The sequence below is a fragment of the Drosophila pseudoobscura genome, chromosome 4, assembly GCF_009870125.1.
Source record: "Drosophila pseudoobscura strain MV-25-SWS-2005 chromosome 4, UCI_Dpse_MV25, whole genome shotgun sequence".
Lineage (NCBI taxonomy): Eukaryota > Metazoa > Arthropoda > Insecta > Diptera > Drosophilidae > Drosophila > Drosophila pseudoobscura.
The window spans coordinates 27011083-27039030 of NC_046681.1; the positions used below are offsets into that span (position 1 = coordinate 27011083).

The 27948-nt window shown below is 43.8% G+C and overlaps 3 protein-coding genes across 13 annotated transcripts in view; all 3 read right to left on the bottom strand.

Moving 5' to 3' along the window:
- Positions 1-302: 302 nt before the first annotated feature.
- Positions 303-3221, bottom strand: CycY (cyclin Y). 2 transcript variants are annotated; one of them, XM_015180844.2, is made up of 3 exons: positions 3163-3221; positions 1486-2545; positions 303-1415 (listed from the first exon to the last, which is right to left on the bottom strand). In XM_015180844.2, exons 2-3 carry the CDS (start codon positions 2288-2290, stop codon positions 1033-1035), a joined length of 1188 nt encoding a protein of 395 aa, XP_015036330.1. In that variant the 5' UTR covers positions 2291-2545; positions 3163-3221; the 3' UTR covers positions 303-1032. The 2 variants fall into 2 exon arrangements, with proteins under 2 accessions (XP_015036330.1, XP_001356958.1); XM_001356922.4 differs by lacking the exon at positions 3163-3221 and adding an exon at positions 2632-3126.
- A 3602-nt stretch (positions 3222-6823) lies between these two features.
- Pde1c (Phosphodiesterase 1c) overlaps positions 6824-27948 on the bottom strand; it is an 84726-nt gene continuing 63601 nt past the window's right edge. For 2 of the 10 annotated variants that reach the window (XM_015180849.2, XM_015180850.2), the window contains exons 2-9: positions 27614-27862; positions 24960-25536; positions 24768-24881; positions 24237-24299; positions 21770-22399; positions 9421-9670; positions 8171-9272; positions 6824-7595 (exon numbers count right to left, since the gene is read on the bottom strand). In XM_015180849.2, the coding sequence (XP_015036335.2) occupies positions 7438-7595; positions 8171-9272; positions 9421-9670; positions 21770-22399; positions 24237-24299; positions 24768-24881; positions 24960-25536; positions 27614-27862 (3143 nt within the window). In that variant the 3' untranslated portion in view covers positions 6824-7437. Of the gene's footprint in view, positions 7596-7667; positions 7931-8170; positions 9273-9420; positions 9671-12065; positions 12700-21769; positions 22400-24236; positions 24300-24767; positions 24882-24959; positions 25537-27613; positions 27863-27948 lie in introns of those variants that run through there. The other 8 variants (XM_015180852.2, XM_015180846.2, XM_015180853.2 and 5 more) reach the window with 7 other exon arrangements.
- Positions 19290-21112, bottom strand: esc (extra sexcombs). Its single transcript, XM_001356924.4, has 4 exons — positions 20874-21112; positions 20646-20779; positions 20402-20573; positions 19290-20320 (listed from the first exon to the last, which is right to left on the bottom strand). Exons 1-4 carry the CDS (start codon positions 20928-20930, stop codon positions 19409-19411), a joined length of 1275 nt encoding a protein of 424 aa, XP_001356960.1. The 5' UTR covers positions 20931-21112; the 3' UTR covers positions 19290-19408.

A 27948-nucleotide genomic window follows, 5' to 3' on the forward strand; every position in this document is an offset into this window, starting at 1 on the left:
GCGGCGCTCCATTAGCGCCATTGGCTCTCACAGCAGCAGCTACAGCTGTACCATCCGTGTCGACCGCCACCAGCCAATACTTATACAAAATACGTTAAACTAATTTTATCGTTAGATCAACCATTTTAATAATTGGGTTGACTTATAAAATGTTGCTGGAAACACACGCACGTATCCTTAAATGTCTATTCTAGTACATAAATTTACTCACAAATCTTTTGGATTAATATTGCGCTGCGCTGTGCTTTCTTATCAGATTTTCTTTGTTTTCTAATGCTATAAACCATAAAAAAACATATTTATCAATTTGTGCCTTAAGCCTGATCGGGGGAAGCTATATATCTCGCATCGTATAAATCTAAATGGAAACTATAAGAAATCACACAAAACTATATCAAGTGAAAATGCGGGGAAACAAATTAAATTCGTAACAAATGTACAGGGAAATAATGTAAGTGATGTAAAAAAATATAGTTTCACGATCTAGTCTAGATCTAGATCTAGTCTTGAGATTAACTTGCTGCCAGATGCCATAGGGCTGTCTGAATCAATTACAATATTTAAGCTGTTTTGTTTTTACAAAGAATTTTCTATTTCTTGTGGTTTTCGTTTTCGTTTTGTTTTTCTTTTCGTTTCGTTTTGGCAATTGGTTACGCGCTTCGCTTCTCAAAGTTTTGCTGTAGTTCTAGTAGGTTATATTCTGTTAAAATCATCCAAATCCTTGACTGCAATCGGTAGTTTCGCTTACAAGAATATACACTGCTCGAATGTATATATAAAAAGTGGTCCTTAATTCGAGACGTGTGGCTAAAACGTTTGTATGTATATATACATATATGTATATATATATATATATATTATGTATTTTTTGTGTGTCTTGCTGGGTGCTATTGCTATTCAAACGAAATGAAGTACAAAATGAATCACTGAAGTTCTCAAGTACAAAAAGAAAAACTCGCAGTTCTGCTCAATCGGACACACTACGGACTACAGAATACAGATCTCTTCTTGTTTTTAGTAAGCTAATATAAATCACGATAATATGGCCACGCTGCGACGCGGACCGCCCTGACTGATGTTGTCCATGGAGGACCACTTCTTGATGCCATTCTTGAGAGCCTCGGCTGTGACTTTGTCCTGCATCACCCGCGACATGGCCTCCAGCTTCTGGGCGCGCTCCTTCGACAGCGGCTCTGTGGGAAAGTTGAGCTCATTTGCCTCGGCCAGTGTCCGCAAATCGAAATAGTATTTGGCATACACAGAGGAGGGCACATTGATGTTGAACTGCAGCAGCTCCAGAAACTGTCGCTCCAGCTCGTTCATGTCCTCCACCGTAATGTCTTTGAGTATCTGGCAGTAGTCCACATTCCAAACAGCCTGATCGTCCCACACCTTAGAGGCGAGCAGTATGGCACCTGGAGAGATGCAGGGATTATTAAATGGAATCTCGAGTAGATTGCTTCCAGCTTCATGCGATGTACTCACCCAACACCATGCGCTTCCAGTTGGATGGCCCAACATCCATCTCCGCGTAGGTGAGGAGTCGCTCTAGGTAGACTAGCGTGATGATTGCACACTCCGCCGTCAGTTGGGCGGCATTGAAGAGCGTCCGCACAAACTTGTAGATCTGGCGGTGCTCGGGATTGTGAGTGTCATAGTTCTCGGGCACTGGGTCATGCGTCAGCGGATGCATCTTCTCGTCGAATATGTCCAGCCGCCGATCCGACTGACGGTTCTTGATGTGATAGTAAATCGCTAGCGAGACGCACTTGACGGTGTTCTTGAGATTTGGCTGCGAAACAGTGCTGTCGTCCAGGTAGATTGTAGAGCAGGAAGAGCTCTTCTTCATGCCACCGCCAACACCGCCGCAGCTGTTGCCACCGGGTGTGCTGCCACCGCCTCCAATGCTGCCCGCCTGTTGGGCAATCTGCTGCTGAGAGCGCTTCCGCGTCATGCCGCCATTCTCCACCTTCGAGCGTTCGAGGAACATGGTGGCTGCCGAGGGATCCACCGATGGATCCTCATCGCCACCCTCCAAAGCTTCTCGCTCCGAGATGTGCTGCAGATTCTGTTGATTCTCGAAATTGTCGCTGCTGCCCTGCTGGTGGTGATGATGATGATGGTGCACGGCCGCCGTGGAGCCATGATGATGATGTCCGTCCAGCTGGTGCTGCGAGGTGTGTGGCGGATGATTCAGCTGGTGGCGCTCCTCAAACACTGGCGGCATGTCCTTGGACTTGCGGTCCGACTGCGGACTGGAGTACGCACAGCACGAGTTCTTGTTTCCCATGATTGATGGATGATTGGAGTAGTTTGGAGTGGGTTGGCAGTTTAAATGCAATTTGCTGTCTCTCTGTCTTTAGTCCTGGCTTTGGCTCTGGTTCTGATGTCGTTTCGTTCACGCTCGGATCTCGTTTTTGGCACTTGGTCGTCTTGGGTGAACCGATTGGTTGTCTATCAGCATGGCGCTGGCGTTTGTATCGTTCCACAATAACCTGCCGCTACTACTACTGAACGCTGCTGACCCCGAACCGAAGAATATGCACTGCAAAAGAAGATAGGCAATTAGAAAAGGGATTCCATTTGCTCGGTTTACTCTTATCTAGCGGCTCTACACTCATTATTAGTTACGTTTTTCTTATTCGGAGATAAGATTCTGTTTTGTTTGCCCAAAAGCGGAATATCGCTCCAGCTTAAAGGCCAGCCGGATTATTGTGCAAAAATTAATTAACCCCAGGCACGACAACAGCAGGCCGGGCGCGACACCCGACAGTAGGTGGGTTGCAGGTTGCCTAATTTGGCGAGGTCTTTGTGGGTTTTTCTCTCTTTTTCTTCAGTTTTTGGTTTTCGCTTTTTTCTTGGGGCGGGGCTGGGTGGCTTGTGACTTTTGATTCGTTAGGCGAGTGATGTGTTACTGTCACCAAAAACTGATGGCCCAGATTTAGATTACTATATCACACTGTCAAACGGTGGGCTCTACATTAATCACGGTCCAAAAATGAATGAATGAATAAATGAATGAATGGAACGGCTGGCTTCATCGTCGGCAAAGTGTCGCTGGCAGCGCAGTCTGAGGAAAAACACCCACGACACGCTTATGGCTCTCGTTTCTTCCTCCCCACAGATTTGGCAGCCAGGTTGCCTGTATTAAGTGATTCTTACTTGATTGACACTTAACTTAATTAATTAAACACTTTTCACACATTTTTTCATTGTTTTTCGTTTTCAGTAGTGTGACCGCGGATTTATCTATAAAATATACCGTCCGACCCTCAGAAATATACCGTCTCATTTAAGAAATATACCGTAAATATACTGACTGACATATACTGAATTCAAGTTCTACATATTGCTCGTTTTCGGTCTTCCGTGGAATATTACTAGCTAGATAGAACTTTTATCCATGCCCACATAATTTTATCCGATTAACGAATCAATTTTCTACTTAACTGGCTAGTCTTTAGTCTTTGCTTTTATTGTATTTTGGCTAAAGCAAGGCATAAACAAAATAGTTCAACAAAAAAAAACATCAAGACGTGATACGTGTATAGGCCTTTGTACACCCTATTTCGATAATTTCATATGAAGATGAAACGTAATTTATTAAGACCTTTTCACAAATTGATGTGTTTTGGACATATTCATTATTTATTAGTATCTTGTATATAGGATAACAAACATTTTCTCAACTCTATAACATCCTTTTCCCTAGGGTATGAAAATTAGTGTTGCCGGTAATCATTGTTGTCAACCGGTTATTCACCAATAAATACTCGTTTTTTATCTTCCGTCGTATATTCCCAGCTATATAGCACATTTAGCCATGCCCACGTAATTTTATACGATTGATAAATCAATTTCATTCAAGATTGGCTAATTTTAAGTACTCCCTTATATTTGATTTTGTCTAAAAAATGGTTTAAACAAAAAAGGTAAAAGCATAAAACGTACGTGTGTACAGAATGAAACGTAACTGTGCCTGGAATGTTACGTCATTGTTGCTGGTCAACAGGTATCCTCTATGAGTATAGGCGTATTTATACCCTATTTCATTAATTAATATGAAAAACTGTTTTCCAAACTGCTCTCTCAGATTGGGGATTCATTGGAGCTTGAGATAAGAAATATTTTCTCTATTTTATTATATACTTTTCCCTAGGGTACTACGAAATTGTTGCTACCGATTCAAAACCCGATTCGAAGATAGAAATTCGACAATTCGAAGATACCCTATAACCGATTTCGAGAGTAAAATAAATACCGAAATATACGGCCTCATTTCCAAAATATACCGGACCGATTATAAAAACGACCTTAGCCCACGTAAGCCCCTTTCATTAAACAGGATAACGGCTTGAGTTGAGCCAGGGAAAATAATACAAAATAAATACCGAAATATACGGGCTCATTGAGCAAGTCCGAACAATCGACTTTCGATGTTATCGACTGCATAGTTGAACTGCGCGCCTAAGTTAAATACCTGTTAAAAACTGTTTGGAAGCTGGCTTGGCTTTAGCTACTCGCAATTTGCTGGAGTTACTCAAATAAATATATCAAAAAAAGGTTAATTTGTTCAAAAAGTGGTCAAAATATTTGCTGCTATTCGGATAAAATTATATATTTTCCTCGGTCGAACACTAATTAAAGTTATTTTGATTAGGTTTAATAAGAATTTTATTAGTATATTAAAAGTCATATGGTGTTATTATAATTTACTTGAAAGTATTTTGTAATAAGCATACATCTCAGCCATATTCATTTTATCTTTTATCTCAAATGGGTTTTCCGCTATTCACCATTACCAGCCAGGCCCATAAATACACACATTTGAATATGCATAATTAAATGTTGAGTTTAACGTAGTAGGAAAATTAAAAACATTTCATTAGTAGGCTTTTCTTCTGGTTTTTGATTTTAGTTGGTTTTGCGAAAACTTTTTAAGTACACATTAGTTAGCTTATAAGATACATAATTAATAACTGGCCAATAAATGAAAAAAGATGAAACAAAGTTATTTACAGTATATTAGTATTATGTGAAACTGTAGGATAGGATAGGATACGATGACTGGGGGAGGAGGGGTTCTTGTGGCTCTTTTAGTTACTGTGCTCGGCTAATGCTCTAAATCAAATATTGCATCCTGTGCCACTTTTATTTACACAAAATGTACTCTTGTTAGTTGTTGTTACATATAACATATAGTATATATGTATATAATATATTATATTTAAATGTAATGATTGCTTTCAACTTATATAGTTTTATATATGTGTGTTTAGTGTTTAGTATGCTTGTATGTATGTTATATTCTTTCACCAGCTAAAGGAAAAGGTTAAAAGGATGGCTAGGATTGATTTGAAAGTTGCTTGGAAACTTCTCAGAAAAGTGGTTTGCATTGTCTGGCATTACATACGTGTATGTACATATGTATGTACGTAGGGTCTTCATATACATATACGTATTAATGTACATATGTATGTATTTATGTGTTACTCGTATGTTACTACTAAGCTACATTTTGCTAATAACATTGAATCATTAATCTCATATATCTCCACATACTCGTATGTATGCATGTTCGAATAGTTTGTTAAACATTTATCTGTAGTTTGAGATTAATAACAACATTTTTCGGTTGAAGTTTGCACAACATTTTCCTCTACTACTAACTCTATGTTATATACGAATTTTTGTACAGATTTATGAGAGATTTTCTAAATATATCCGATATATATATGTATGTATATATGCGTATCGCTTTGAGCGTTCAAGTTTGATATACATTAAGATACATGCTCGTATTTATATTTTTGGTTTTGTTATTATATATGTAATAGATATACTTGTTGCTATATGTACTTTAATGGTTAGGAGTAGATTATTTTGCTGTGTGTATTCTGTTGTGTTGTGTTGTGTTGTCTTTTATTGTGTGGTGTGTGGCTGTGTAGCTACCAGTAGATATGGCATGCTCTCCTTCCTCTATACACATCCTGCATACATACATGTACGGGTATGTATGGCTTGCCACGTGTTCGTACATTTATTGACTACCTTAATAAAGCTATGATCCCAATTTCAGCTGATAATTTGGTACCTTACTGCTAAGCACATTTACCACTGCCCTTTGACTCTCCTTCTGCCCGGTTTCGCTAACGGTTGCTTACGGCTGGTTGTTTTTCATTTTCGGCCCCATTTTCTGCTGCTGCACCCGGCTTCACTCTGCTGCACTGGTAGTAAAGAACAGTGGTAAATCTTAAAAGAATGGTCCCGCTATCAGACATTTTGAAAAACGTTTGAAAACATTTCAAGTTGGTTAAAGGAAAGAAAAACCCAAACGAAAGGAAATAAAAACTCGGTTGCGATTTAAATCCTTCTCCCTTCTCGCCCTCACCCACTCTCTCTTCCTCCCTATCTCTCTCTCACTCGCTCATGTATAAAAATAAATATGTTTTTTTGTAGAAATCGTGACTATTATATCCTTAATCATATATGTATAGTGTATATTCTTTCGTATAGGTAGCTATGTGCATTTGTAGAGTGGAAAATGGTTAGAAATCCTTTTTGCTTTGGAGGAAAGTCGAAGTCTGTTAGTGGTTAAGGGAGAGTATATATACAAAGTCGTATAGCTAGGTTCTCAGGTATTTCTTCGGTTAGTTTTTAGTTAAGGTACTTAAGATCTAAACAGCGCTAGAATCTGACTCTGGGCTGTCGTCCCATCGAGCAAACAACACTTAAAGTTGAGCAATTTCAATGCTTATTAAATGCAAAGACAGAAAGAAAACCAAAAAACCAGAAAAACAAAAAAAAAGAAACGCAGAACAAATCAATGGAAATGGTTACAAAAATATATGTACTTTAATTGGAACAAAATTCCATAAATCAAACTTATAGAAATCATATAATTATATATTTACGTAAATTCCACATGTCACTAAAAACTAATGCAAATACAGGTCATGGTTAAGGTTAGAGTGTCCTATAACTCAAATCTAACTATAAATGCTTCTCGAAACGAACCAACGAATTCCCATCCCATCCTCCTATACACATATGTACTCGTTCAGTACATTCTACGCGAACTGGAACTTTAATTCGTATTCATATCCATATGCTTTGTGCCGCCTGTCCTTAATAATTTCTTAATTCTTGCAACAACAATTTATGTATTATAATATATATATATTTTAGTATTTATCTTGTATCTTGTCTCTGTTCCAACTACAGATCCTAAGCATCTCTAATTCTACCAACATTCACATAGAGAGAGCGCATCTGAAGCGGTTTTTATAATCATATTTTCTATGTTGCTCCTAAGCGTATATAACATTATACCATTTTCTTTTGTTCATTTGGAATTGTGGTTGTTTGTGTGCTTGCTAATTCATTTTTAATTTTTGTTCAAGTTTTTGTTGTTTTATTTTTTTCCTATGTGTATGTTTAGGTGGCTGCACCGCCATCTGCCGCCGCCTCCGCCTCTGTTGCTGCTGCTGTTTCCTCGCCGCCAGCTTCCGTTTCCGCTGCAGGCTTGTCTCCGTCTTCCGCGGCGTTGGCAGCGGCTTCCTCTGCAGCGGTGGCCAAAGCACGGCTCTCGGCATCTGAAGAATAGCATACATGTTAATCGTGGTTATTTCTAAAATATATTCTACGGGCTAGACTCAAAGAAAAACTTAGACGATAGAGCATTTATTTGGGTATACATTTAGAAGAGTACTGACAGCATGAGCTCCTTTTTTCAGTCCATAATGATTTCTATGTTGCATTCTAGATTTTTTATTTTGTTCTTTCATTCTGTCTTCACTTCTTTTGCCTTTATCCCTACTTGTGTCGGGGACAGCTTACTTTAGTTTCAAATGAGATTTTTGTTTTCGCTTCGGGGCTTGGTCTTGATGCTAGGTTTGATGGCCGCTCTTTTGGCGCCGATCCAAGAGCTCTGCGTAAGATGGTTTTAGCATTAATAACAAATGGCTGGCTGGGTGGGTGGCTGGTTGGCCGAGATCAAAGCGAAGGCCATTCAAACTCAATTAACGAGCCTAATACTCGAGTACAGACTATAGAAAGCGGGACGATGGTCCAATGGGCGACAAGGCAGCCAATTAATATGATAATTAATAAAGCATTAGGCTGAAGCAGCAACAGGGAGAGGGACAAAGACAGGGACAGGGGAACTCACCTTTGACGGCCTGCTCCTTCCAGATCTTTTTGTTTTCGGCGAGACAGAGAAGCCAGGGCTTGGGTATTACGAACTTGGTAGTAGTGCCGCCGGTGAGGCTCTTGCGGGCCATGGGCGGGGCACTGCAGTCGGAGGACTTCTCATCAGTGCGACGGTCGGAGGGCCGGGAGCCGCCCACCAGGCTGGCCCCTTCTTGCTCCAGCAGCGGCAACGGCTTCGTCTTTAGTACGGGGGCGATGGGGGTCAGGATGTACTCGAGCATGTCGGACATGACGCCCATGCTGGGCTCGACGATGAAGTCGATGAAACAGATCTGCGACTCGGCGACGAGCGTGTTGTTGCGATCGCAGAGCGGACTGAACGGCAGTCCGAGCTCCTTCTCGAGGTCGCCCTGGCGGAAGAACTCCTCCAGCAGCAGCATGGTCCAGCGCTGGTGCACGCCCCACTGTTTGGCCGGATGGGAGATATCACAGCAGTGCAGCACCAGGGACAGCACCTTCGACTTGTCAATGGTCGCCTCCTGCAGCGTCAGCAGGTTGCGCATTGTCTTCATCTGCTGGAAGTGATTGGTCATGTCGGTGCCCAGCACCATGTCGATCACCAAGGTGCGCATCTCGCGGTACTCCTCGCGCGACAAATGCGACAATATGTTGTACTCGTCCTCCCGCAGCAGCCGGAAGCTGGCGCTCACATGGTGGTTCTCCAGCACCGCCCGGTCGTTGTACATCAGCGCCGTCTCCGAGCCGGACATCACGTGGAAGTTGTTGGTGGTGCCCGTGTGCTCGTAATCGTGCAGCAGGGCGGCCAGCAGCGAGGCGAATATCTCCAGGTCCGTCAGCCAGTTCATCAGGCCCGTGTTGCACAGACAGTAGTGGATCGTCTGCATCACATCCACCGCGTGCAGATTGTTGTGGTACGGATTGCGGTACCGACAGTAGCCCTCCTCCACGCGGTGCAGGAATGCCTCCAGCACGCCGGGTGCAATCTTAAATTTGTGTATCACTCCGTAGCGATTCAAGAGGTCGTAGGCCACATATTTGACCACCTGTCCGCTGGCCGCCTCCGTCAGAGCAAAAACATCGAATGTCCAGTCATCCAGGTTCTGTTGGCAATCAAATGTTTGAATATATCCAGAGGTACATATAGAGAAGATATATTACTCCTTCTAGCCTAAGACTAAGTTCTCTCGTTCCTGGGAACTCTCCCCGCCTCATCGACTTAATGTTCGATTAGAATAGACCTCGACTCACCTTAAGTAGCTTGACCACATCGGGTGGAAATTGCATCAATGCGGAGCTGGATACGCGCCTGTAAATGCGGTCCACAAAGATGCCAGCCCGTATGGCATGGGCCACCGAACGGAACTTGGGCTTCTCGTCGCTCTTGCGGCGGCTGGTGGCCATCTGGCGCGTGAACGTGGAGGCCAACCACTCGCGCACCTCCGGTGGCACTGCATCCGGTTGCACCTCCGATAATTCATCGTCCTCGTCGGCCAGGCGCCTGCAGGGGGTTTGGGGGATTGGTTGGGTAGGGGGCAGAGCGGATGGGAAAAGAAAACAATATATTAGTTTGGCTGCATTTAAAGATACTTTCTCTAGATTAATTGTTAAACGAAATTACCAGAAACAATATTCACGAAATGTACAAAAATAAAATAGAAATTTCTATTGAATTTCTTCCTTTAATTAAAAATAGTTTAAAGCTAAGTTTTAATATAATAAGAAATTAGTTAAAAGAAATAATATAAACCGAACTTTTTTTGTGTGGGTTAAAAATTGGTACGGAAAAAGGAAATCTTTGCTTTGTTTTATTCGGGGAAGAACAGAACTTTAGTTTTTATTTTGTGTAAAGCGGAAAATAAAGTTTGGTTTGTTGGTTAAAGAAACAGATACAGTTTTAGATACTACAGATACTACAGTTAGTTAACATCTCAACTAGTGGGAGTGGGAGGAGAATATTGAGGGAGGGGGAGGGGATTGAGGATTGTGTGGTGTGGGAATGCGGTACAGTAAAAACTTGCTACTTAGCAAAAAGCTGACAAAGGCAGGCAGAGTGCAGCATGCATCGAGTGGCATGTGGCATATGGCATGTGGCATGTGGGTGGTTCCATGGGCGTGGTGACTTGTCGGATTTTCTTAATTGCATGCCAAGTATGTACATGCTACGATATACGGATAGGTGCAACATCTACTCGTTCAACACGGTAACAGGAACAACACTGAGAACGAAACGTGCCAGGAGCAACGTCGTCGACTCCATTCCAGGAACTTTCCATCAAGCCATCCTAATTGGCGTTGGCAAGAGTCCCTCATACAAGTATACACCCGTACGCATACACATCTACTCGCATAGTGAAATCCCTCACTAATTGGTCTATTAGGTGCAGTGTCCTTCTGCTCCCAGAGACCCAATCAATGCATTTCCATGGAAACGCCTTGAGGAGATTTTTTTTCCCCTCCTTATTAAGTTTCAGACCCGTGTAAAATTTCTTTAAAAAATATTATATTGTACCCTGTAAAAGAGTGTGGGATAATAAGGGAGGCTGTTATGTGTCTAATAGGCTGAGTTCCACTTGTGCGAAAAACTGCCTTTGGAAGGGTAAATGTTTTGGAACTATAGGATTACAACTATTCTGGCCAAGAAGTCATGAAGGTCTTTCAATCATCCATTATCAGGCATGATGTCTTCGAATGAAATAGTAGAATATCCAGAGTTATCGTAGACCTCATACTTTCCCATTTTCCAAACGTCGTTAACCCATAAATATTACATCAGAAGATAATTTTAGCCAGAGCATTCCAGGGCATTTCCTAGTCGAGATCGGAGTCATTCGTACACGTTTTCATTGAATTTGCTTGCGTATCAAAGAGAACTGTTCTTGGAAAAACATCTGCCTCTCATTACATGCTATCCAAAGAGCTGCAAAGCACTTAAGCGCTCTATAGAAACTGAAAAACAGGGCCAAGACTGTGGCAGAGTGCGAGGCAGAGTCGAGTCGACTTAAGCAAATTAGCGAAATATTCAATTATGGTTAATTAGACAAACTTCAAGGCTCTGGCAGGATCTGGTCTGCAGCTTGTTTGGCGTTGGGATTAGCATTTTGCACTGACACGAGATTATATGAGTACTCGCACTGCCGCAGTGAATAATCTGGTGGTGAACCACAGCATTTGAGGTGGCTTCAAATGTAGCCATAGCGCTATTGTGTGGTCTTTAGAGTTTAAATCACTTTGGGTGTTCTTCGTCTTGATGGTCTTGATGATCCACGAAAACTGGAACTGGAAGTAATAGCTAACAGCAACGCAATTTAGAGAGTATCCTTTTACAGGAATGATTCAACTAAAAGCATTTCAAAGTTCATGAAATATATACCTAGTATATATTTTTCCATTCTATTACACTTTCATTTTTGCACTTCCCCTGGCACTGGGCACTTCCTGTACCGATAACTTCTTTGAACACCATTAACCCTATCTGGCAGGCATGTTCCACACATCTCATCATTCTTGCATAACACACCACGCCGCACCGCACGCAAGAACATTTTTCAAGTGAATTTATTTGTGTGCATTTCCCACCAAAGTGCCAGGACTGAACGGTTTGCGGTTTGGACGGATATTTACAACGTTGGTTGACATTTCACAGAGTTAGAGCTAGAGTTTTGCCTTCGGACCCTCACACTACATGGGACCGTTGGTTAATTGTACTTTTTTGTTGGTTGTGGTTTAGGGGTTTTGGTTTTGTAGAATTATATTGTATTTAAAAACGAGTACCATTCGGTGAGCATGGCATGCTCCGCTTCAGAGACAGACAACATAATGGAAAGTTCTTTGTATGGCTTTTGTTTTGTTTTTCTTTTGATTTTAGGAAGGTCAGGATTGAAGCTGGATCGAACCTTTTCTTCTTGTCCTGCGTCTCCTGGGCACGATACTGAATTATGAACTGTATCAGCTCGACGGTGATGACGCTTTGTCGGCTACTCTCACGCCGCAGACGACTCATGGCGCGCACGGCGACGACGACCACGATTGTAATGACGGTTAGCCGCCTGGTGATTCGACTCTTTGATGGGTCGTCTCTTTCGATTCCTGCCTCAGATACAGCTAGAACACCGTTACACCGCTGGCCGCCCCTTCCAGTGCCTGGCCTCAACATGGAATCCAACGGAAATTGACTTTGCGGCAATGTCGTGCCCGGTTGATTTACATTACTTTCACTTGAAATTAATACATCACTCGGCTTAGGCTGGTGGGGGGATCCACACCCTATCCGCGGTAATTAGCTGGCAAAATGCGCTTTTAATGATGAGACAACAACCAATATTTGTGCAGCACTTTTCTCAGCCAAAATTGTGTGTCTGTTCTGTTCTGTTCTTTATTCTTTCCCGCCCGTGGCAAAAGGCACGGCGCTGGCTGGTGGCTCGACTTTTTTGTGTACTTGGCCCGTCGCGGGTTAAATTTAAACTGAATTGCTCGGGAATCCACCAGAGCGCCAGCGAATGGTTAGCAAAACTTTTGCCAGAAGAAGCCACATTTCAGCTGGAATCCTCCATTTGCGTGCCCAGGTCCCCCGGAGAGAGTCCCCTCCCCCACTCCACTCCCCCACACAGCTCTCGATTGCGTGTACATGGCCTGGCGCACGCCAACTGCAAAAAAATGAAACAACAGAATGGAAAACTCGGGGGGTGGGGGAATGGAAAACTGTGCTAGGTGGCCATATCAATTATGTCAGCACTAAGACATCGCCGGGTCATGCCAAGCCCACAGAACTATTATGTACCAAAAGACCCAGCGCTGAGAGAAAAATCCATGGCCTGGCGGGCTAAGAAGGGACTCTGATAGGGTTTCTCTGATAGCCCTAGACAAACAATACCGAACTCTTTTTTACTCGACGAATTAACCCGATTTTTTGCAAGAGATTTGGGGCTTGAAACATTTCAATAAACTATAGATTTTTTTCCTAAAAAAAATAGGTATTTTTCATGTTTTTTATTTGGGAAGTGGTTCTCTTTCATTCCACTCTGAAACGCTCATATTGAACCTAAACGCTTTATAGCTTCATGTTAAAGTCTAGGAAATATTAAGGTAAAAAAATGTTAATTTATTCGATTCGATTCGATCCCTTCTAGTACAATAAACCTTTCTTTTTCCCTTTTAAGCAACCCCCAGGATATTTTCTTACAGTGTATTCCCAAGCTGGAGCTACAAAGACATACAGCCATGCAAAACATATATATTTTTACTATTTCCCACAAAGCAATTACACAAAATGCTAAAAGGCATCACCAGCCATTGGAAAAAAGGAGGGAAAAAAGAAGAGGAAGAGCACAAACTGTAATAATACTCGTGCCACTCGTACAAAGAACAGAACAGGGAATTGCTGGAGCCTGATAAACACGAGAACGTCACGAATTTGGCTAAAAGAACGGGCTATACCCGGGCGGGCACAAGTGACTATAAGCCGTAACCGACTTCCTTTCGAGGCCTTGGCGTTTGCCTTTTGTTTAATGACTCCGCGACTCTGCAACTTTTCCGCTGGATCTTGAGGCAGGAAGGGTTTAAGGTGGATTGGTGGCTACCATAAAACTAAAGCCAAGAGAGAAGCTTCCACCAATAGAACACAATTCCTTATTTTCTCCACGAATTGCATTTCATTTCAGCTCTTGTTTTTCTCCTTTTCATTTTTATTTTCATTATATTGTGCTCTGTGCTCTGTTCCCTTTTTCATTTTTTTCTCTTATTTCATTCTCCTTTGGTTTCTCTTATTTTCCTTGGATTCAATTTTCATTTCAGTTCTCCAGAGCCTGAGCCGGAGCCAGAGCCGGAGCCGAGCGTGCGGCGAATTGCGTGTTGTGGCGTTTGTTAAATAAATTGCATCAGTTATTGGCACATTTGCATGATTTTCCTATAAGAATTCCATGGAGTTTTCCTCTCACTTACCCCATGATATGCAGTCGGATATCACGCGAGCTTTAATCTCGATAAGAAGTGTTTGAAAAGGCTGCAACAGGTTGCAGTTTAAGCGAACAGCTTTGAAATTGTTGGAATATTTGAACTGATAAAGACACAAAAGTGCAACGATAATTATATTTCTATTTATTAGAGGTAAAAAGAACAATATTAGAGAGTGGCTTGAACGTTGTTAGGGGACCATTTAGCCTCCTAAATCTGTCATAATTATTAAACACCAACTAAATTTAAACCTCTGAACACCATATCCAGGTCAATAGCTTTTTGCCCACTTAGTCCTTCATTTGTCAAACATTTGCTGTCAAAAACTTTTAGCAACTTCGTGGAAAATTCATGAGAATGATTTCAAGTTTCCTTTGGAAAATGCTACAAACTTAAACTTTCGTCTGGCAATTTTGATGAAATATGCTTTCCTTGATCTTTTTGTGGGTGTTGGTTGATTTTAAGGGTCATTTAATGGCAAGGACTAAGACAGAAATGATGCCACCATCGCCCCATAAAAGGGCCAATGATAATGCGTTGTTGCCCAGGACGCCACCCCACCCCGCCCCGTCCCGCCTCTCCTTGGTGTGTTCATTTCCCCTTGGCGCATGCCACTTAATAGTTATGCGTGCAATTTCCTGTGCTTGTGCCCCAAGCGTTTTTGTCGTCGTTGTTCAATCTTGCCCCTTCTTGTTCGCTGTCGTCTGTTCTGCTGCCATTGTCGACACACGGGAAATTGCTGGCAAATTGACAGCTTTGTTTTGTGCCAATGATTTTGTGTTGTCGGCGGCTTTTTGAAAACTCACACACAAAATCGGCTCACATGTCCCATTAGCTCTCGACCCGCTACCCGCTGCCCGCTGCCCCCTGCCCGCCCCATGACCCCATAGTTATGGAATCGGTGGCAAGGAAGGTCTGTTGTGACTGTGCCACCAGGACACAAGGACACAAGGACACAAGCGTGTAGTATAACACAAAAGCCGAGAGAAAAGCGGGAATGCTGGGAATGCCACAGCGAGGGCTGCCAGTGGTAATTGCGGCTAATGAAAAGTAAATGGAATTTCCACACAAGAAAGAGAATTCCATATAATCCCAGCATGGAAACAGAAGTTATGCTTCATCAACAGATAAGCCTGGTCTACAAGTAGAAAAGGATAGAGATTCGGTGGGATGCGGTAATCCCTTGGTTCGGTCCACTCGAATCAGCGATTCTAGGGCGAATGGTTTTAGAGCCAAGGATGATCTCCGTCTAACAACAAACCAAAGATCTCCCTAAACAGATCTCCTTAACTAACAAATGTTGCAGGCCATCGCCTATTTTCCATCTGTTACAACCTTTCCATGTTTCAAGCAACCCTCGCCCGTGACCGCCCACGACTTTGTGCGATTAAAGTGCGTATTCTCTTTTTGTATTAGCAGCAAAGCGGAAGACAGGACAATACCTAATAGTAGCAGAACAACAGCCCGAAGGTCCTTTCATTTGATGCGCCTATTTTGGATACATTTCCGAAATGTAGCCCCTCGCTCGGGCCCAGTTCCCAGTTGCCTATGTGGCAAAAATTGGCAGTTAACATCATTTGTTATTGATTTTCGCATTGGGTAATATCAGCTGCTGTCCGTCTTCGTCTTCGCTGCGACGTCTCCTTGGGGTCATTCTGTGGAGTGGTCCTTAGCCGAGGCTATTTACTTTCTTTCTCTTTTTGGGTCACTCCCATTGTGCTCGCGGAAAGATGATTGATGAGTGCACGCCGACGCGTAGCCACTGTTAACCCTAGGTATATAGAATAACCTTCAACTTGTGGCCGGAGTGGGGCAGGGGAGAAGTGCTGACCCAATTTCTGTAGAGAGTCAGTCGATGGGGGTTTACGTCTGACTCATTTGAATATAGTACATAGTTGGCAATTTTAATTGGTTTTCGGTTTTCGGTTTACGGTTTTCGATCTGCAGGTGTACTGGCATGCAGGCCAGTAGCCGGTCGGTATACCATTAATTATAATGCACATACATCACTTAACGCGACCTGACACACAGTCCACACCACTTGTTCAATCAGAGTTAATGACTATTAATGATACGGTCGCCAATTACTTGTCGGTCCCTCTGCCTATCCCTCGCTGGGGCTGCATCATAACTGCAGAGTTTCCCTTTTCGTAATTGTGATTTATTGAATAATTTGTAATTTGTTTTTTCGTATTTTATTTGGAGCCTTTTCACATATTTTCTGCACGGTTTTCTTGTGGCCGATCATCAGCGCGCGCGAGTGTGTGACGGGTCCGAAAACCGAAACACATTAAATTTATTTCAACCTTATCGGCATGAATGGAGCCGCAAATGGCATTTAATTTGTGAATTTTCAACTAAAGATATCTGCGTCCATGATTACGACACTCACACTCACAGTCATATCATATGCCTATAGATACAGGGGAATATATCGTATATCTACCTCAAATTTTACAGAAATTGTGACTTCAATATGCGTTTCTGTCTTTTTTGAAGTTTTATTATTTGCTTTTTATCATAATTAAACAAAGCCAAAATTGCGTCAGCGATGCGTTCAGTGATAAGAAAAGCCTAGAGTACGAGTATTGCCAGACGATTTTATGGGACGCGAGTGTATGACGTGCGATATGTAAATTGGAATATATTTACATAATACTTAATACGTAAGAGAGCTCTTCAAAGAAGAATATATTAGTGTAAGTGAATAGAACCTTAAAGTATTTCTGTATTTCTGGATAGATTATCCAAAACGGATGTTCTAGTCGAGAAGAGACTTACAAAAAAATAAATATTATCCTAATTAAATTTTAGCAAATGTTCCTATATCTGGTATTCTACTATATACGTATGTACGTATATGTATCTAAAATTATCATAAATATTTCTTAAAGTAAAATACAATTTATATCTAATCTCCCTATGACTATAACGGAAGCCATTGTCATTTACCGCCCACGCATTACATATTTCCAGACGGCATTCCATATAAAGTGGCATTCCGGCTTCCACTTTTGTGGCCCCAAGACTTTCTTTCATTTGTGATTACTGTAGTGTGCACAGGGGGTCTGCTGTTTGACGATTTGTCTTCATAAATCGAAAGTAGGCGTGCCATACGCCCACCTTTTAAGAGCTTAGAGAGAAGTCGAAGGATTTTCGGAAGCCTGATTAGGGGGCTTTTAGTCGCCGGCATCCTACCTTCCGAGACCTTTCGACTTGTCACTGACTAACTGACTTTTGAGCCCTGCCAGAAATGACATGCTAAACTAATTTCGGTGTCAACCGAATTAGAGTGACAGCCAGGAGGAGGAGGCTCTCAGTTTGCCAGAGGCGTTTGGCTTGATTAATTTTTAGAACCGCAAGTGGAAGACGCAAATCATCATCTACACTCGTACTGTACTTTGTGGGGGTTTCGTGGTGCACAAGTGGGTGAAACAAGTATCCTGCGAGTGCGGGTAATTGCGTATTTTGACAGTGAAACATCAACGGAATGAACAGCTACAACAAAGCTTCAAGATACACAAAAAAAGTACGAACGGTATAGACGATACTCCGACTAGAGGATACCCGGTACTTGGATTCTCATTAGCGTATTCTATACGATATAACGGACGATAGGAGCAAAAACTTTAAGACTACACAAAAATAATATACCCTTGTGTGTTTCTCCTAGAAGTACCAGGTATAATGGGTCACCACAAGCAATCAGAATCACACAGACGACACCGATGAACACACAAACATGAAACGTGAAACATGACAACTAGGATGCGTAGGGAGATGGTAAGGACAAACCGCAAGCGAATGATTCGTCGTTTATTGCAGTCGCTGTAGTCGTTCTCATGGATGTGACAGTGACGACGGGCGTAGCGGAGGACATGCGTGGAGCTGGGACAGACCGTGGTCGTGGACGTGGACGAGGACGAGGATGTGGTGGCGGTATTGGCGGACTGGCATCTGATGTACGCGTACATGCAAGCAAACAAACAAACGACAAACATGATGCAGCAGCAGTAACAGCAGCAGACGAGGCCCCGCCACTGGTACTCCTTCAGACAATGGCAGGACGCCCGCCAGCTATAATTTCAGCCAGCGATTTATGGCCAAGGATATGGCCCGCTGGTTACCCAGCATCAGCATGGCAACCGAAGAACTCAAAGGAAAACACTCGTCCAACTAGAAACAACGGCTTTGGATTAGCCCGACCAAGAGCCGCCCGGTGACAGTAGTCGTTCGACTTTGCGTGTCAAGGCTGAACGAACCCCGAACCCAAAACCCCATACAAGACGGTTGGTTGTTGCCTGGAGTTCTCGGAATCTCCTATTGACAACTTAATACCGCTGGCAAGCCCCAAGCCCCAAGCCAACTTTAGCTAATTACTCATAGCAGGCAAATGGAGTGGAATGAAAGGAGGCGGAGTTGTCAGGGGGAGTGCGGTGCGGTGCGGTCAACGAACGTCGAACAAAGGAGATGCAGAACCCAATCAGCCAAGAACAATGTTACGAAAAATCGGGGAACATTTGGCTAATCGAAATGTGGTACGAGTATACCCTTGCAACGAGTGGAGTACTATTCGACTTCACTTGGAATGGATATCTATGTGTATTAAAGGAGTTGATGGTCTCAATACTTTGCGTCCCAAAGAGATGGGCGTGGATCAAAAGTACTTCTATATTTGTAAACAAAACATCTCTTGGGCAGACACTCAATGAACTACCAATGAAATCTGCCAAAATGTACCCCAAGAATATCAATAATCTTCATTGTATCATTCTGCAAGTAAAAGTCAGTGTGCCATAACCATCCGGCAAGGGTATACCAAATCGTTGCGGGACTTTGTTCTCTTAATCAGTCTGCTGGGAGCTGTTATGGCTGCTGGGATTGCTGGCTGAGGCGATGCCGGCGATACGTTGGCGCGCGCACTCCCGTTGGCAGTTTCAATTTCGTCGCATTTATTTCAACCACGGCAGGGAATGGCATGCCAGCAGTCTCTCCTGGTGCAGCAATGCATATAAATGACGGAGAAATTGAAAGCCATTTGTTATGCGGAGCTTTGCTTTGCGCCACAATTAGAAATGGCCAACTGGGGACGCACAACTTGAAGGGAACTTAACGATGCCGACAGAATGCCGGCTTGAGCTTGAATTTCTAGGGAAAATGCAGCGGCCTTTCATTCGATTTGATTTAATTGTAACAATCTAGGAACTAGACAAGTGAGGAAATGTAAGTGAGTTTTGGCCACGTGAGATTTGGTTGTGGTTGTTGGGCAATGATGCGGCTTGGCTAATCAAATGGCCGCCGCCTGAGGTCGGTTCCAGCGCCACACGGTGGCATCATCGCACACATAGACCAAGATGCTGGCGTCTCTGGAGAAGGCTATCTGCCGCACCGTGGACACACTGCGCTGGTTGTGCAGCGTCGTCATGTGTGCTCCTTCCGGATCGCTGGGATCCAGTTCCCATACGTAAACCTTGCCATGCTGGTTGCCCAAGGCGATGACTTTGTGCCAGGGATTGAAGCCGAAGCGCACAAACCAAATCTCACACTCGTCGTAGCTGAACGTGGCGATGAGGGTGCACGATGAGTCGTTGGGCTTGACCTGCTCAAAGGATTGGTGCAGCTGTCCCGGCTTCCAGCAGATGATGGCGTTCTCGCAGGATTTTGACAGCACAAAGTTGCCGAACCACTGAACGCAGTCCACATAGTTTCGATGGATGTCGCGCGTGGAAAAGTCGGGGAAATGCCTGGTCACTGTTGGAAACGGCATTGTCGACTTCTCCTGGCTGAATGTGTTCGATAGCTCGACTTTGTGCTGAAAGTCCGGGCTGTCGAGGCACCACAGCTTCAGGGAGTGATCCATCCCACTGGAAACGATGCGATCGCCCTTCATGTTGAAGTCTATCGAGAGCACTTCATCGCGATGGGCTTCCACTCCGCCGAAGATGGCAATGCAGACGTGGGTTTGTATGTTCCACAGCCGTATGGCGTGATCCTTGCTGCCGGAGAGCAACAGTTGCAGCTTATGCGGATGGAACTTGAGCTCGTTGATGGCCTGGCCGTGGCCTACGTAGTTGCCAACAGCCTCGTTCTGCTCAATGTCTATCACGCGAACGACGCCCCGATAGCCGGCAGCAGCTAGGAGCGGAGCAGAGCTCTTTAGATCATATGACCAGGCGCAGGTGTAGAATACTTCATCGGGCTGCGAAACAATGCAACAAGAGATCGGTCAGTAATCAGTAATTGTACATCTGTTGTCTAGGACTCTGTCCAGCCCACTCACGTCTGGATCGGCATAGCAGTGCACTAGCTGCAATCCGCCCTTCCTGGGGCACTCGTACACTGTACACCGATTGCTGCCCGCTGTGGCAAACATTTGGGGCTCGTCTTTGCCCAGCAGGGTGTTGAAGGCCACGCCGAAAATGCTGGCTCCATGGTTCTCCTTCGCATGTGTGCTTGAAGTAGACAATGTGGCGGGGCTTACTGTATTGGTATTGGTTCCTCTTTTGTGTTTGCTCCACACTTACTCGTATTTGTAGGCGGCTACGGTTTTTGGCTTCGATTTGGTGGAGCGTCGCCCCCGGCGCTTGCTCCGCGTGCTGGACGTCGGCGATTTGCTTTGCGATGTGGTGCTGTTTGTGGTAAAACTGGCCGACTCATCCTGCCAGCCACATGCTATTAATTTTCATTTTCACTTTTGCAAGATCCATCGTTTGTCATTTCTTCTTCTTTTTCTGTGTTTGGTTTGTACTTACGCCACATGAGTCGTCGGAGTCATGCTCGTTGCCGTTTTTCACTTTATCACTGCTCATTTTCGATACTCGACACGTTCGCACACTTGTCGGTTGTGCGGGGCAGGCCGTCCGATGCAATTAACAATTGATTTTAGTCTACTTAAAATGTTTTTAAAAAATGCAAAAAAAAATATCTGTTCGGGCACTTTTGGCGGCAACAATGTGGCCGCAGCTGGAGATCGCGAAAATACTCAGCTATCGATCAAGGCGTGTGGTCACACTTTTCGATAGGCGGTCGACCACACACAAATCGATCGGCGCGCGTGGCGGGCGGATTTGAAAATTTAAACGCTTACATGACAAACACATGCTCAAGCTATTTTTAAGAAGGGAAAACAACGAAAACAAAGAGGACAAACTGGACAAGAACATGCCATGAATTCATGTGTGGAAAAAACATTTACATTTATGTACATACATAGAAAAATTATCTATAGGCCTTTACTTTGTACAAAGTCACAGCGACAATACATTTACAAATACGTAGAGAGCCAGGATTTTTGGGAGTAAGAAACAAGTGGATTTGGGGGTTTAAAAATATAAACATATTTACAGAGTAGAAGCGAGCAAAATATTTGGGAGGGACAGAGGCTAGACAGTGGATTACAGCATTTATATATGGGATATTTTTAGAAAGTAGAAAGTCGCGACAAAGGTCAGTAGACAGAGAAAGAGATAGTGACAGAGTTGAGAGAGAGATAGAGAGAGAGGATAAGTCATTTTGGAGCAGTGTTGGTTAACGCAAGGTAAATCATAGAACAAATCGACAACGAAACGTAAGGGTTAAACGGAAAAAGCATACAATTAACGGTAAGGCTAATTTGTTGTTAGATTAGAAGAAACCATTTTTCAAGTACGTTTTATTCGTCGACATAGATCTCGCCCAGACCGGTGTACGCAGGCGTCTTTGTCGGTGCACGGTCGCTTTATTACTGCAACTGCTACTGCTGGAAACACTTTCAGCCGCAACCGCCTCCCCAGTGGAGCTGCCACTGGTTGCCGTCGTCGTCGTCGACGTCGCCGTCGCCGTCGTGTTGCTGGTAACAGCCGGAGGAGGTGGAGCACTTGTATCTGTCGCTGCAGGTTTTGTCATCGTTTCCATGGAGTGCTCTTCCAGAGCAGATTCTGTCACGGTTTCGAGTGCTGGCACTGTTTTTGTCAGCGTCTCTTCGGCGCCGCCAGGTGTCACAGTCGCTGTCGGTGGCGGACCCGTGGGCCCGCTGTGAGTCTGTGGGGCCATAGACACGCCTTTGGTGCGACTCTCTATGCTGGCCTGATTGTCAGCTGCCACAGTTTTTGTGCCTCCCGGCTGGGCCTCCTCTTCCTCTGACCTCTTCTGCAGGCAGCAGCTGCTGTTGGAGTTGTTGTTATCCTGCTGCTGCTCCCCGCCGGATACCGTCGAGTCCGCCTGGTCACGGCTGTGGCTGTGTTGGCTGCAGTTGAGGTTCTTGCAGTTTCCGTTGCAACGCTGCCTGGCCGACTCGCTGCTGGTTCAGCGAGTGGGTGACAGCGAGTCAAGTGCAGGGCGGTCGAGTGTTTTTCGCACAGCAGTTGGCAGTGAGTAAATAGCGAACCGGTACAGGCGACAATAATGTTAGAAACGAGACACGTTGTTGTTGTTGCATTTGGCAATTGCATTTGTATTCAGATAGATTATGGGTATGTGTGAATTTGTATTTAGTTTTTATGATTTTCATTTTTTATATATGTTTGGCAATAGAAAGAAAAAATATAAATAGTACATCAGTTGAGAGTTTTTGGTAAAGCTTTTAGTTTTAGTTTTCTTTTTTGGATTATTTGGATTAGTCCCACTCCCCAAAACAGAAGCTGAAGAAGAAGCCACAGGTCTCACTAAGCTGATAACAACAGATAAAGTTGGTCAGACTTTTCAACTCGTCGAAACTTTGTCTTTAGTTACTCGTACTAGAGATGGGCGTGGGCTGGGTGTTGGGAAATGGAAAAAACCGTCAAGCGTGAATTTCGAAACTTGAATGTTTCGGAAAGAAGATACGATCTAATAAATCCATACTCCCATAAAGAATTTTCACAGAACAGATTGGTTTGTCAGTGTTTTTCCAGTCCACGTCCATCTCTAGTAGTTGCCAAAAAAATGAAAAAAACAACTTGAAAAAGGGGGCAACCGTTGGGGGCAATCCAAAGGCGGAACAACTGTCCTCCCTGGCGAACACATCTCACTTGGCTATGTAAATCGAAGAATCGTGTCATGTGGTAGCGGTTTGGGTTAACAAAATGTAAATAATTCACGTAGAACATCAACCGGATACAATGGATACCTCGCGTATTCCATACATATGCAGATGACATTTTGGGGTCTGTAGAGGTTCGGGGGATTTAATTGAATGTGTGTTAAATAATTAAAATGCACTGATTGTATATGGATGGAGCAGGGAATATTGCGGTTGGGGCTAGAGATAGGAATGGGAATGCAAAGCTATTGGGAATCTTTGTTTCGAAACTGAGTTTAAATATAATGGGATAGGTGTAATACAGGGGGATCCCAAATCGTTTTGCAGTTCCTTTCCCGTCAAAAATCAAAACCCTTCAAAAATATCCAACACCCAGAGCAGATGAAGCTTTTGAAAGGCGAAGTTAGAGCAGAAATAGAAGAAGTCGATCCAAAAAACACACAGAATTCCATCTTAAATTCCATAAATAAATGGCAGATACACCGAGAGAAAAGGAGGACATCGAGAGAGAGAGAGATAAAGGGAGAGCGAGAGAATATTCGGAGAGCAGACAGGAGGATGTGAGGTTATAGACAGTAGTTCTTCAATAATACGGTGCTGCGTTTCATTAGGGGATTGTGTGATCGGGATATCCTGAGGATACTCGTACTCGTACCAGATAAATACACAGAGTTTTTACGGTTACGTTAGGCTAGAAGGCTAGGCTAGGGATTCTCTGTAAATGAATGATAGTGGGATGACAGATAGATAGACAGAATATCGAATATATGTAGATAGATAGATGATAATGGGCTAGTCTTTTGTTTTGATACTGGCAGAGCAAGGCATCTCGAGACACATGAACAGAAGAGAGCACTACAAAGTATGAGGATAGAAAATAGTTAATAGAGTTTGAAAAAGTTAGGAAGAAAGATTTGTATGTATGAATAGTTGTAGTAGATATTGTGGGTATTTGGGGTTCTGGTTGGTTCTGGTTTGATGTTTGATGTGAGGCACGCGTTGGGTACGTATATTTATTATTTATTACGAGTTGTAGAAGAGAGATGTTAGAGTTAAAAATCAACAAAGTTAACGACAAAAACCAAAGCGACTAGATTGTGTCTATGGGAAAACTTACTCTTCGTTCTCAACGGATGAAGACGCAATCTGCCCCAACTTTGTTTTACCTGTTGTGGGGCTTCTGCTCAATATATGAGGAGTATATGTAGTACAACACACACACACACACACAGAGAGAGTAACAGTTATCGAAACGGAAACGGATATAAAAAGAAAAAGTATTCAGATATATGTATGCATATAGAAACAAATTATGTAATTCTAAAGTAATCATAAGGGGGAAAACGCCATCGGAGGTCATTTTGGGTTAGAAATGAATAGATGATAGATGGATTGGATGGTTGTTGTTATTTGGGGGGGTAGGATAAGCTTGCCTTGAGTGCAATTCCGTTAATTTTGAAACTAGAACCTACTCGAATCGAAATACATTACAAAGCCTAAACCGAATTTGTTGAGCCCCAAAGAAGCCGTAGGAAGCTGAAGCAAAAAGGTCCGGTAGATCAATTATCCAGATGACAAAATGCCCGCCAAAGAAATTTTTCGGAATTTATGGGGTGCATAGAGGGGTGCATGGGTGGGCTTTACCTACCTTGATTCGTCTATGAAGACCGCTTCGAGCACACGAGCCGCATAATGCAGATTGCGCTGCATGTCCTCGTAGGCAACGGTCTCGTGATCCATGCGGCGGAGAAGACTACGTATTCTGTTTTGGGGATGAAAAGATCGAGTTAGTGTTGATTCTCAAAGGAGGATATACACTTTAAATAGCGAAAAAACTCACCTCCCAGCCGCTTTGTTAAGGGCATCTGGCGTATCGACTGGCGGAAGGCTTTCGGTTTCCCATTGTATCGCCCCGAACGATAGATTCGAAGCGTTCTCGTACGAATGGTGCGACTGCGGATTGTCATTCTCCCGTGACATCGAGGTATGGGCGGTGGGATTGAGCGATTGATTAGTGAAATATTCCAAGGAGTCGCGACCGGCGTTTATATCGGTTGTTGACGGATTGGCCGACGAGACCGGCACATTCTCGGGCAGATAGTTTGACGCGTTCGGCGACGAGGGCTGCATTTTGCTGGTGGCTGCGGCTGCGGCTGCGGCTGCGGCGGCGGCGACTGGCAATTGACTGCTGCCCCCCTGCTCGTTGGAGGAGGAGGAGCGGGCTGATCCGTTGGCCCCGGACTGTGCCTGGTGCCTGGAGCTGAGACGCTCTGCAAGTGGTTCACTGAGCGGTGCCTGGGCGAAGCTGATGCTGCCGGAGGCCGTCGTCGAGGTCGAGGGCGAGGTGAGCTGTGCAGCGTCTATTTGCGAGAAATTTCGGCTGTTCGTGCGTCGAATAATGGTCAATGAGCCGTGTCCTGCAAAAAGTCGAAAGAAAGAAAGAGTTGTTCAGAAACTGATTTAGTTGCCTGCCGTTGATTTAGTTATGTTTTTGTTCTCCCTATTGACACATTGATTAAGGCACAGACGGCTCCTACTGGGATCTAACGAAGCATACAACAGACGACTCAAGGCACTGGAGGCACCGGAGGCACAGTGGTTGAAAGACCCAACCATCGGAAAATCCCTAGGAAATGCTAGGGGTTTCTCTTATTCTCTTCTGGCTTCCACTGTGCCGAGCCGCTCTCAATCCTTTGGCTTTTGGGCTCGAAAAATCTTTCGCATGCAATCGACAAGAAATCAATAATTTATTCCCATCATTTAAGGGGCATTGTAGCATACAGTTGCTTATTTATTTTAACCCCAAGTGAGGGAAAAATGCTTAACGAGCAGCGAACAAAACGCCTTCTCCTTCTCCTTCTCCATGGATGCCTGAGTGGCATCATCTCCTACTTTTCCCTTAAGTTGGGGAAGGCCTTGCGCCCAGGAGTGTGTCGAAAAATGGCAAAGGATTTATCTCCGGGTGTGTGTTTGTCAAGAACTGAGGAGCACACACACAAGGCGCTCGAGTGATTCGCCAGCTCCTCTGGCAATCTATCTGTGTGTGTGGTCCCTAGTCGCCTCCAATCCAGCAATCCAGCAATCCAGCAATCCACCAATCCCTGCCTTAAACGAGGGACCGAGTGTCTTGGCTTGGCTTGCCTTGGCTTGGCTTGGGGTACGTTAACTGCATTCCATTTATTTTGACAGTGCAGGTCGGGTGCTCCAGTCCTCGGGGTGAAGGGGCAGCCATAAAATCCGCTTTATGCTGCACTTAAATTTATGTTACACCCCAGATTCCTTTTCCTTAACTGCTAGATACTGGCTGGCTCTTTATCGACTCAAGTTTTGGGATGAAATGTTTTATGTTGCTTTTACTGGCGACTCTTCACGGCTTTAATGGCGTTCAACGCTTCATTTTACCGCACAAAGTTGGAAGGAAAATGACTGGGGCTTCGCCTTTCAGCCGGAGAAAACACAACACACGCCACGTCACGGCAAGCCACGACAAGCCACGCCAGGTGGTTTAAGCCAGGTGAGAGGCGTAATGGAAACTGTGGACCATTAAATGTGGTTATTTTTCATTTTAAAAGTGTTTGTCTTTTGGGTCTTTAAGACAGTGCTGCGACTCTAGATGATCTATGTTTTCTTATCTAGTGGGAAGTGTCCAATTTGGTCTACTATTTTGTAGGGCATTACGTATTGATTGATCTCAATTGGAGAATCAAATGGCTTATGGAATTACGTCAAATATCAATTGAGGTTTAAGTATTATCTCAAAGTTTAGCAAATTACCAAATGATAGTATGTACATAGATATGATTCGGTATCTGAATTGAGTTATCACACAAAAACGATTATATCTGCTATCTTTTTATGCGTCATCGATTCATCATCATTTATCGACTCATCAGTCTGTACAAGCTGTGTGAACTCCATGAACTTTTTGGATGTAAATCAACGCAATTACTGACTCAAATGAGATATAATTATTATATTTGTTCGCTATCACAATTTCTGTTATCTGTGTTCATATTTTAACAGGTATCCATCGATAAGTTATCGAGCTATTGATGATCTATCAAGCAGTATCGGTACATAATTTATTAAGAAATATCTGTCTTACTTCCTTTATCGAAATTCTTAGGCGATTTAGTAACAGCTGCCTGAACGTCTTGTGGTTCACTGTACCAAAAACATATATGAGGAAATTCCGTGTCTAATTAAGAAGATTTGTACTTTCTCTACAAATTTCTATAATCAGATTTAAGCCAGTCCTGTTCTATACTCGACCCAAATGAATTCCCCTTCAAATCCTGAGATTTTCATGGTCCAAGCCCCAACTACAGCGCGACAGCTGGTGCAAGATGGATTATGCGGTCTCCTGTCAGCTGCATGAAGTAGAAATTATAATGCGACCAAGCGGCCAAGCGACTAAGCGACCTCCCGATGTCCCCGACCGGATGAAATATGCAAAATGCGAAAAAAATAGAAAATGCCATGAGCTCTACTTACTTGCCACTTGACCATTTATTGTCGCATTCGGGCCGATGCCACCGAGCTCGGAGACTGTGGGACTGCCGGCGGCTTCGTGGCCCGGCGTTGTTGTTCCTGCACCAGCTCCACCACTCGCTGCACCGCTCGCTGCTCCACAAACGGCACCTCCTGACGCCGCACCACCACCACCAACACCGCTGCTGTTGCTGCTATTGGCACTATTGGCCTCGTCTCGCTTGCTGGGCAAACTCTCCGGCGTGCTGGCCACTGAAAAGGGATATGCAAAAACGACTTTAGTACGGGGGATTTTGTTGATGGCTTGTCTGCTCCAACAACAGGTCTCTGAATAGCAA